General features: G+C 45.2%; 1 protein-coding gene across 1 annotated transcript; it reads left to right on the plus strand.

The window, feature by feature from the left end:
• The first annotated feature begins 3,815 nt into the window (after positions 1-3,815).
• On the plus strand, positions 3,816-11,148 carry GPR15LG (G protein-coupled receptor 15 ligand). The gene is made up of 3 exons (XM_054580489.1): positions 3,816-3,885; positions 5,546-5,635; positions 11,063-11,148. Exons 1-3 carry the CDS (start codon positions 3,816-3,818, stop codon positions 11,146-11,148), a joined length of 246 nt encoding a protein of 81 aa, XP_054436464.1.
• Positions 11,149-11,508: the final 360 nt, after the last annotated feature.

Raw genomic sequence — 11,508 nt, forward strand, 5'->3', positions numbered from 1 at the left:
GAAGATGGGAGCAAAAGGCCAGGAACTCCAGAGAGAGCAGAAAGCCAAGTCAGAGGTGGTGACTTCACAGACATTGCAGCACCAACATGGAATGGCCATAGGCTAGAAAAGGCAGTACCTTCTAGTCTCTCCAGGTGCCTTCATGTCATGGAAGAGAAGTGATAGCCTGGCATAACCCTAGGAGGAGCCCACAATCCTGCTGGCAGCCACCATGACGAGGCAGGTAGCCACAGTCATGGCTGTGGGTAGACAGCCCCCACCCACCAGGGGGCAGAGAGATCTGAGTAACAGGGTGGGGAGGTGGGGCGGGATACATGGCATCAGTAAAATCCAAGGTGGCCAGCAAGAATGGGCATAGGGGAATAGACCAGTATTTACCAGCCTTGACCCCAGCAGCAGGACAACCAGAGGCAGGATGGAGACTTAAGAGGAAGTTCAGATTAACACTAAAAATAGAGGAAGCTATCGGGGTTTTGTACAATTTGGGGTAGTGTGTAAACTAAACAACGTTGTAGGTTATTTTCAACCTCAGCTCTTGTGGAACCAACATCAGGAAAGAACCTTGGCTTTGGAGTCAGACGGATGTGGTTCTAAATGAGATGTGGCCATAACGTTTTTTTGTGAGGTGAAGGAAACTTCATTTTATTACAAAATGAAAATCAAGTGTCTGTGTCTCTGAGCTTAGGGAAGAATTCAATGAGAAAAGAATTGAAGGATTACTGTTGTAATCACCAGAGTCTGACCCTTCCTTATATTATATATTATAAATTGATCTGCAAATGCTAAGCAAATAAAAGAGGGAGAGTCATTTCTGATCAATTACAGGGTCCATAAAGTATACTTGGAAGAAGAGTGTGGTGACCCAGAGTGAAGGGCCAAAAGTGCCCTAACCATAAAGGGTGGGGACACTTCAGGCATTTTCCTAATTGACCTTAGAAATCACAAATATGACTTGAAAATTTTTCTTCCTGTAACTTCCCATGTGTTAGGTATACCCCTGGCGACTGTTGTCTCAGGAAGGTTGCCACATGTCAAAATCACCTTTGGAAATTATTCAAAGCTTCAAACTTGATTATTTTGGCACCCAAACTGCATATGCTTAAAACAGGTGTTCCTGTTAAAAATGCTACTCATTTTCACCTCTCAGCTCAACATGAGATTTCAAATATTCTAAGGAGCTAAAGGTGTTTCTTCCTTTTTTAAAAATAAGATGTTGACAGCTACCTATCTTTGAAATGTTAAAAAAGCAGGTGAAAATCTGAACAGGGACTAGGGAGTAGGGTTTTGGGTAGAACTTGCACTTTATACCCCGTGTTATTAAATCAGTGCAGGCCAGAGATTGCTTCAGTAATTTTATAAACATTTAAAAGCAGGTAGAATTCTAACATCTGAATCTATCCTTCCCATCAAACATACAGTCCCAGGAACATCTGTATATCTGAGAATGCGCTGTGTGATTGTGTAAGGAACAGAGGCACTGAGACAGCTAGTTCTTCCTGCTCTGAGATATTCAGTGCTCTTAAAGGCTTTGTTCTGTGGAGACAAAAAAAAAAAAAAAAAAAAAAGCTGTGTTGAAAACATGACAGCTATTTTGGACTCCATGGCTGAGTGGCTGAGGGTCCCTGCAAAATTACCCAAATCCTGGCTTAGTGGATGCAGACCAATATCTCTCTTCACTAGCCAGAGAGTCTCCTGATTTTTATACCATTACAAAGCAATTAGAGTTCAACTTTTAAGATTTGACCCAATTCCTGCCCCCACTGCCAGGTAGGTGGTTCTTTTCCCCTCTGATGATGGTTTGCCAAAAGCAAAAGAACCACGCCAATGCAGAGTACCTGTTAAAACAGGTAATGGGTGAGTGGCAGCCAAAGGTATGCTATTGCCCAGAGAACTCAGTGGTGGCACCCCAAACTACCCCAGATAAAAATAAATAAAATAGTGGTAATAGTTCTTGATATGAACCATGGATATAATTCTAACCTCAGGAAGCCCCCTTAGGAAGCTTGGCTTTGTAGGTCCATTCACAGCAAAAGCAGCCTACCAGCAGGCAGATGCAGCCTCAAGTTACGTCCTGCCTGCTTCCTGACCCTCCTTTCAACGATGGCAGCTCCCACCAAATCTCTCCTAGGCATCAACTCGAGTTGATTCTGGGAGAACTCGGTCCCCCTCAAGCCCTCTTCTGGCTCTGCTGGTCTTGACCACACCCTCTACTGTGGCCATGCCCACTCAGCACAGCCATCAAGATTTAGAACTTGGAAACAGAATCTAGTTGGGGCTGCATGGGTGACTAACATAGCGTGACATTCAGTTCTTAAGCCCAGCAACTCCAACGAGTTTCTTTGGAATGGTTTTAAAGTTTTTATAAACACACAAAAGCATACGGGCTGCCTGTCAGGCTATCACCCGCACCCAGATTTGCACACCAAGCTGTCTAGGAATATTGTCTCAATTGTTCCTCTAATCTCCAGCAACAGTGTGGGGCCAGCAAAGGGTACTGTTGGCTACTCTTGGTCAGCAAGGAATGTCTGAATGGGCTGCCAGGAACCAGGGAAATCCTGGAGAGTTGAACCAGATACCACTGTCTTTCCACACGCCCTTTGAGGCTTGGAACAGAGCCTGTCCTTTATATAGAAGGGCCCACATTAAGGCAAATAACAGAAGGACATGATATTACAAGGAAACAGCAAATTCTTCGTATCTGCATGGCTGCCTCTACTAACAAAAGCCTCAAGGGCAGACACAGTATCTTTTGTATGCCTGGGGCCAAGGCATACAGCCTAGCCCGTGGCCCATGGTACGTGTCTGGTGAATAGGTAACAACTGAGCTTCCTGCACCCATCGCCAGACACTTCCCCATGCTTATACTTGTAGGATGTTCTTTTTCTCCGTATCTTTGCACAGGCTGATTCTGTTCCTGAAGTCCCTTTTATTTCATCAAGTACCCAGCAAGGTCCAGCTGCAGCCCTGCCTCTCTCTCAGCCCGAGGAGCTGCTCCCTTGTTGCAGATAGCTTCTCACATACGGCTTCTCATTGAAACTTGTGAGAGAGGCGGCACTCTGCCCAGAGGGGAAACGTTCACATTTGATGGCAAGTTCAAGTTCATATAGCTTGTGGCAGAGCAAGGACTCAAACCCAAGTTGTCTGATTGCCGCTCCTCTGCTCTCTACATTTCACTCATTGCTCAAGACTTCCCAGAGGTCTTTTTTTTGGTTTGTTTCGTTTTTTAACAGCAGACATTTATTTCTCACTCTTCTGGAGGCTGGGAAGTCTGAGATCTTGGTGCCAACATGGCTGCTTTCCTGTGAGGACACTCTTCCTGGCTTGCTGATGGCACTATTGTCATTGTGTCCTCCCATGGCAGAGTCAGAGAGAAAGCATTTTCATGCCTGCTCCTGTCTCAGAGGCTTTATAAAGGGTTTTATGGTCCTCCTCCTGCCCCGACTAAGGAATGAACAGGAAGATCTGTATATGATGGAATTATTACTGACACTAAAAGTTAACGTTCAACCCTGGAAAGTGGCTCTTCCCTGGCAAGAGTTTCCTGCTCTAACCACTGAGGCGAGCACTGGAAGCTCCCAGGGCTGGGACCTTTACAGCCTTGTTTACAGTTCACTAAATGCTCTCAACTTCTCGAAAAGCTGGTTTTTTCCTCTTGGGAGGGGCTAACTCTACCTTACATGAGAATTCCAAGGTTGCCACTGCCCTGCCCATCTGGAAACACCTCTTCCCGTCACACTGTAAAGGTCTGGGTGTCCTCAAGGGAGGACTTTTGTGGCACAGCTGCTTCCCCAGGACGTCAGATCCAGCTGCCCACCATGAGGTTTCCAGTCTTCTCCAGCCTGCTCTGCGTCTTGCTTCTCTGTTTCTCCATCTTCTCCATAGAAGGTAGGTCTGTCCCTGGGGTGCTGGCCCCTGAGTGGGGCTGCCAGTGTCTGGAAAAGTTGGAATCAGGAAATGTTGGAGGGCAAGGTTCTGGCAGGCAGTCCTGGGCCCGAAGGACAGGCTCTCACTCCTGAATCTGTGTAACACCCCTACCCACAGTGGTAGCACCAGGGGTGGCTTGGGAGCTTTCAACTGCACAGCCTCCAACCACAGCACCAATTCTCCCAAACGCACGTATAAGCTAAGTAAGAGCAGTGTGCTTACCATGCAAACATACAACCTCCCAGCTAGATTGTGCAGCTACGTCCTACCTAGCTATAAATTCCAGAGCCACTTTAGTGTCTTGTATCATGCTTGGAGCACGGTAAATTAGTGTTGACAATGAATAAATCAATTAGTAGACTCTTAGCCTGAACACCCCCAAAACTCATACATAGTAGACACCTGTGGCACATGGGATGAGAGAACATGTTGCAGGGGTGTGTTTGTATTTAGAAGTGGAGGAATTAGTTCTTGTACTGTGGATATGAATATTTACCTCTCCTGCCCTTTTTGATCAGATAGCTGAGTACTTTGAGCTTTTCCTCTTTGCCAGCCCTCTAGAAACTGCCTACTTTTATTCCTGTTTTAACGATTTTGGTTATTTTAACATTTATTGGATTTGGGGATAAATATATGTATATGGGTGAAAACATCAATCATTTAATGATGCAAGAATAGCCATGGTTCAGCATTTTGTTTATTTCTTTTCAGTATTGCATGCAGGCATTTTTTGTAATTGATGAATTTCTGTATGTTCAATACTGTATCTTTTTTATTTATCACGGTATTATAATCACCAAGCAAAGTTATGATTAAAATTCTTCTGGAAGCATTTACAACAAAACGTCAATAGCAATTATCTTTGAACAATAAGATTATAGGAAGTTTTTGTTTCCTAAAATTTCTTCAAAGAACATTGCTGCAAATGTAACATGGAAAACAGTGATTGGAATTCCCCATAAGTGCAGTCCATAGCATTGCATCTCAGACCTCCATTTCAGACATGTTAGAAGTTGGAAGTGTTACCATAATGATGATTTGACGAAGATGAATATCTTTCCCCATAAAGGTTCCCATCCACTTAGGAGTATCTCTGCCAGATTCTCCAAAGTGGTGCAATTTAATATTTTTTAGGTATAACTTGCCACCAAGTGAATATGCTATGATAAATTTACATGCTTAGACGTTTAGATGGTTCATGACTTTGCACTATTTTAAATATGTGATAAGGGCATATATATATACATAAGATGTTTTCTGTATTTAGGATTATTTTCTTACACTAGATTCCCAAGGGGAGAAGCACTGTGTCAAAAGGCAGAGACGCTTTTGAGTGAACTGTTTCTAGACAAAAACGCGATGAAGACATGTTGCGGGGGGGTGCAGAATATCTCTCCACTTTGACTTTGATATTGCTGAAAAATAAAGCATCCCAAGGTTCTTCCTTTACCTGGGCCTTCCCATAGCCTGGCCCATCCTGAGTTTTCGTGAATAAATATTTCTGAACCCTAAGTCTTGAGAGCTGAAGCTCACACTAGTCATTCCTGCACAGACCAACCCCATGGTGTTCCCATACATGCTAAGAAAGGGTCTCTGCCCCCCCCCCCATGTCTGCCCTTAGGAAAGAGGAATCCTAGGCATCCCACCAAGCGCTTGAAAGGCAAGCTCTGCTGCTCCCAAGTTCCTAATCCTGTTCTAAGGACCCAGAAAGGTAAGCACAGCACCAGTGCACATGGAGGAGAGGTTCTGAGGAGGCCGTGGTCAACCCTGCCCTTCTCTGATACCAGGTGCTAGTATGGAGGGGCCATAAGCAGATAAGATCTCAGCCTCATGGAGCTTCCGGTCTAGTGAGGAAAACTGATGATCCCCCGCCCCCACCAAAGTCAACAAATTAATCATTTTGAACTGAATATGTCTGTCAAAAGAACAAGGTGCAATTAGGAAATGGGGAACAAAGAGGGTAGAGGATTAGGGTGCAAGCCAAGAAGCAGCAGGCATAGGGGCCTGAGATGGGCAAGAGGGAGGAATGGAAGACAAGAGGGATGGGGGTCCAAATGTGCTCATGGCAGCCACAAACCAAGGCAGGGCCAGTCTTGTGAGCTGGCACATGAGTTAAAGGAGATGAGGCATGCAGGTCCAGAGAGTCGCAGAGGTACAGGCAGCTGAGCAGAGCTCCGTGCCAGGGTGGGGTTTGGCAGAGCAGCTCCACCCTCTCTCCTAAGGCCTGGGGGTCACTGGGTGGTAAGGGAGGCAGGCCCAAGGAGAAGCCTCAGGTACCCAGCTCCCAGCACTGGGGCTCCAGGCCAGGGGTAGACTGACACATGGCAGTTAGCTGCCCAGAGTGAGGGTAGGAGTGCTGGACCTCTGCTGGCCTTTCATAGGAGGGTCCTAGAGCCTGGGACAAGCACAGTCCTCAAGGGAAAGCTGCAGAGCTGGGAGCCCACCAGGCCCGACACAAATCCAGGGCTCCTGCCCCCACTCTTTGCAGACTAAGGATTGCTCCCAGGGGTCTGAGAAAGCCCCAGCCCTGCTGGTGCCTCTGGGGCTGTGGCCCTGATCAGAACTGGAGCTCCCACACCCCTCCCAGCTACCAAGAAACCTGTGTAACGAGGAGGAGTGGGTGTGAAGGAGATAACTGGAGGGAGACTGCATGGCTCAGTCATAGGCCATTTCTCTGGAGAAGGTGACAGCCCCTTCTTCCAAATTGGCATCACATGCAGCTGGAGCAGAGTAAAAATAACCTGATCTCACACTCTGAACTGGAGCATGAGGCCCCTGCCCAGGCAAGGTGGAGGGTGCGTGCACTGACTGGCTGCCTGCAACTCTGCTCCCTCCCCGGAGGCCCCAGCCTAGCAGAGGAGTGTTTTCATGAAATAAATAAGGCAAAAATCTAGGGAAGAGGGAAGAGGAGTCCATCCCTAGGACGACAGCAGGGAGTGCTCAAAGTCTCCCCTCTCCCCAACTACTCCCCAGGATGAACTTGCTCAGAAGCAGCAAGGAAAAGTGAAGTCTAGGCACAGGCACACACGCAATTCATAGGAAACAGCCAGGTTAACTCCTTGTGCACCATACAAGTACAAGGACAGGCATTCAGTTAGTCACACAGTACTTTAGAATCATCTGATGCATTGCTCTCATGTTGGACTTGGAGTTCCTTTAGTGTTGATATTTTTTAAATTCTATTGCAGAAATTTGCAAAGAACTTAGAACAAAAAGAGCAAAACAAACATTTTTTATTGGCTCCCTTTCACGCACCCTCATTTAAATCCTTGGAACCTCCCTGGGGAAGCATTGTCACCATTTTCTACACTGGGAAACTGAAGCTCAGAAAAACTTTGAGGCAGAGCCAGAAACCAGGTGTATCTACATCTTCCACTACAACAAACTACTTCCTTGATAGAACGTGTAAATTCAGCAATTGACCACTCAGCACATTGGTTTTTGAAGACGGTTTCATTGAATTGACCCAGACTCCCATGCCTACCACTGTCTGTCACCCACATGGACCCAGCACAGCACTTATATATGAAACAATGCTCAGGAAGGACACTTTAGATTGAGGAGTAGTTGATAGCCAGCATGCGTGTGTCACAGCTGGTGCTATCAACTCGGGGACATGCACATGCCCCAGAAGACCACAGACTTCCAGGAAAGAAGGCACTATCTTGGTTGGAAATCTGCTCTACCACATGCTGGTCACCTAGTCCTGCTGACCCTCAGTCTCTCCATCTGGGAAAGAGTATAATAATAGAATCTACTTCTTTAGGCTGTGGTTAGGAGTCAGCCTGACCCCAAGTACCTCGGAACATGCCCAGCTGTTTCTTGGAAGGAAGTCTGAGCTGGGCCACAGCTCAGCCAGGAGACTAGCGAGTTACACACTAAAAACTGAAGCCCATGTGTTCTTGCTCAGGTTTGGCAGCTCCGCCGGCCATCGTCCAGAGCTGACATGGGGGCTTCCTCAATACTGTGTAATCAGTGAGGGTGCTGGGGATGCCAGGCTCTGGGAATTCAGCCTCTGTGCTTCAGTTCACTGACATAAGTGTGTCCATGTGCCTGTCTTTGGAAAGAGAAAACAATCTAAGGTTGCCTGGAGGATATCCCTGAACTGACAACCAGCATCTGTGACACACATGCTGGACACCAACTACTCCTCAATCTGAAGTGTCTTTCCTCTGCATGGTTTTATACATAAGTGCTGTGTTAGGTCCATAGGGGTGACAGGAAGTAGCAGGCACAGGCCTCTGGGGCAATTCAATGACACCATCTTCAAAAATCAATGTGCCAGTGGCCAACTGCTAAATTTGTGTTTACCAATTTACTAAAAAAAAAGTCTTCTTCTCAACTATTTGAAAAGTTTTTAGCAATCTGTAAAGCACCATTGTCATAGCAAAGATTTTTTTTAAAAAGAAATATTCATTTTTTGACTCTGTTAGCACTTGAAGGGCACCAGGCTTAGGGTGGGGTCAGACTGACAGCTGTTTAGGCCCCACTAGCTGGGAAGGTCTGTCAGGCTCTTTCCTTCCAGGTGTCCTGAGACAGGTGCCAATGAGGAAGATCCTGGAGAAAACTGGGGAAGTCTTGTGAGAAGACCCTGGGAGCTTGCAAGTGTGCCTGCTTGTCCCATAGACTGCCTGCAGGGCCTGAGAGCTCTGTGCCCCCTCCCTGCTCTACAGCCCAGGAAAATGACCCTTGGTGGCAGACATGAGATAGAAGGGGCACAGAGAGATTCCTCCCTACCATGGGATTGTTCCTATTTTCAGGAAGGGACCCAGACTGCAAAGGTTACCCATTGAGGGCCATGAGTGTGATGATTTGTGGATTTTGGCAACTTTGGGTGGTACCAGGGTGAACACAAGGGCTCAGTACAATGTTCCTTGGGAAGGACCATTGCTGCCCAGTGGACCAATCAGAGGGGCTCAGATCAGTGGTCTTATTCCTTGTGATTATATCCATTAGCTATAGCAGCATTACAAACACTCCCCACTTTGGTGGTCCAAAACAGTTTTTATTATTTTCCATGTGTCTGCAAGTCAGATGGGTAGCTTTTCTAGTGTTCACTAGGCTCATTCATGCTTCCAAGGGTTGGATGGCACTTCTGCTGATCTAGGTTGGGCTGTCTCACACTTTGGGGATCAGTGGTCTGTAAGTCCAGGATGGTCTCAGGCAAGTGGACTATTCCACATCGTCTCTCATCTTCCCATAGACTAGCCCAGATTTGTTCACATGTGGCTATAGGGTTCCTTCTCTGTGAGTAGAAGCACCTAAGACCTCTAGAGGCCTCAGATGGCTTCATCTCCCCTGCATTCTGCTGGCCAAAGCAAGTCACCGGGCCAACCCAGCTCCAAGGAACAGGGAAATAACACGTGTCTCTAGATAGAAGAAACTACAAAGTCTCATTGCAAAGGAGAAATGGAAAATTGTGATCACATTTGCAATCAGTCAATCAGAGTATTTGTTGTAGGAGCCATAGAAGAGAGCATAAGGGTCTGAGAGTGGGGATGGGGGTAAACAGGAGCCAGTGGTCAATAAATCATGGTCCTCTACAGAAGTACTGGTGGAAAATCCTCACGATATGATATTAGCATGAAAGAGTAGCTTACACTGTATATTACTGTGATTATCACTATACGAAGACAAAAAAACTTTCAAATAGGAAAAATATAGAAGGAAAACCATGCCAATATTAGTACTTATATATGATTAAGATATGAAGCTATGGATGAATTATGATAATGAAATTTATTTTTTATATAGCTAGTGGTTATATAGCAGTTACTATGTAGCACTTACATCTGCTAAATCATTTAGTTCTCATAATAATCCTAAGATTTGGGTACTAGTACTATGCCCATTTTTACAGATGAGGAGCCAAAGCACAGAGAGGTTAAGTAACTTGTTGAAAGTCACACAGCTAGTAAATGGTAAAGCTGGCTGTACCAAATGATCTGGCTCCAGATTCTATGTTTTTTCATTTTTTAATTCATTAATACAATTTATTTTTTCTCTTTCACCATGACTTTTTTTACTTTTAGGATTTTCTTTTTTTTATTTTTTCATCGCCATTTAGCCCCATTATGCCGCCTTCACCCCCTCGCAATCACCACACTGTTGTCCATGTCCATGAGTCCTTTTACCTTTTTGTTTGATCCCTCTACCCCTCGAGCTCCCCACTCCCCAGAGGTCTCATCCTGCTCTCTATCTACAAGTCTGTCTCTATTTTGCTTGTTAGTTCAGTTTGTTCATTAAATTCCACATATGAGTGAAATCATGTGGTATTTCTCAATGTTCTTAACTATCACACTGCCTTACATACAGTAATAATCTGGAAACAAGTGAAATAAAAATAAACTCATTACCATAACAATACTCTCTCATTCATATTTCCATTGTTTCTCTATACAAAATATTTGCCCAGTTTTAGGTTTATTGTACATCATTTTTTAATTTTTAAAATTTACATTGCATCATAATTATTTTTCTTCATGCTGCAACAATCACCATACTCACAGTATTTTATCACTATTAATTATTTCCATCATCATGGAGTACTTTTATTAATTAACCTTTTTTTTACCTGTAGGATATTCAGATTGTTTCCAGAAATATTTTCCAGTATTAAAACTATGAAGAAAAGCTCAGTCCATGCATTTTTTTCTTTTTGATGGGTTATTCCTCCCATATATGGGATTGGTTTGTCAAGACATGCAAATGTAACTTTGACACACACATTGCTTGAGAGTGTTGTCTGGAAGAAGACAGCTAGAGGGGTCCAAGGGTTTGCAAAAATGTGTGGGCAGACCATTCTACCCAGCCCATCAGAAACAGACCTCCCAGACCCTCAACTTCAGTTGACTCTGCTTTTGACACAGCCAACTGAACAGATAGACCACCTTCTCTCCATCTTCTGCTAGTAAATCAGATTTCTCCCTGACAGGACTCAGACAGCTTGGGCTGGTCGTGTTTGTCATGAAAGTCCCATTTTGAGCTTCCAGAAAGGAGGGTAGGATCTAATTTGTGCTTTGATTTAAAAAAACAAACAAACAAAACCTTTGTGTCTAGAAATGAATCTAATTGTGTTTTCCCCTCTCTCCATCGCTGACTCTGCCTGCCTCTCTGCCTGCTCATTACTCCATCCCAGGACACCATGCGAGGATCTGCAAGCCGTGCAAGACCAAGCCCAAGTCCAACATTTGGGTGGTGCCTGGGGCACTCCCACAGGTGTAGGGTTTCAAAAACAAGGCTCAGTTTCTGGCCTCAGTCCCCACCTGGCCCCTCCAGCACTGGCAGTCAGATTCCACTGTTGACACATGGCAGCTATAAATTCAGATTCTGAGCCTGCTGGGGTGCAGAGTAACAGACAACCCAGAGCAGCTGACAAGCACTGCAGAGGCCCCGTCATTCGAGACACGCCTAGCTCCTAACCATTTGTATCTGATGGCCCCTGAAAGAACCCCTTTCTATCTTTCTTATGAGAATCTGCTGGAAAGAACATCCAAATAAATGATAAGTAAATAAGCAACCAAAAATACATGGCTAATCCTTGTTTGAGAAAGTCTGTGACTGGACCTGAGCCACAGCTTCCTG

Source organism: Pteronotus mesoamericanus, unplaced genomic scaffold, assembly GCF_021234165.1.
Source record: "Pteronotus mesoamericanus isolate MK-2021 breed Mesoamerican mustached bat unplaced genomic scaffold, CSHL_Meso_final contig_59, whole genome shotgun sequence".
NCBI lineage: Eukaryota > Metazoa > Chordata > Mammalia > Chiroptera > Mormoopidae > Pteronotus > Pteronotus mesoamericanus.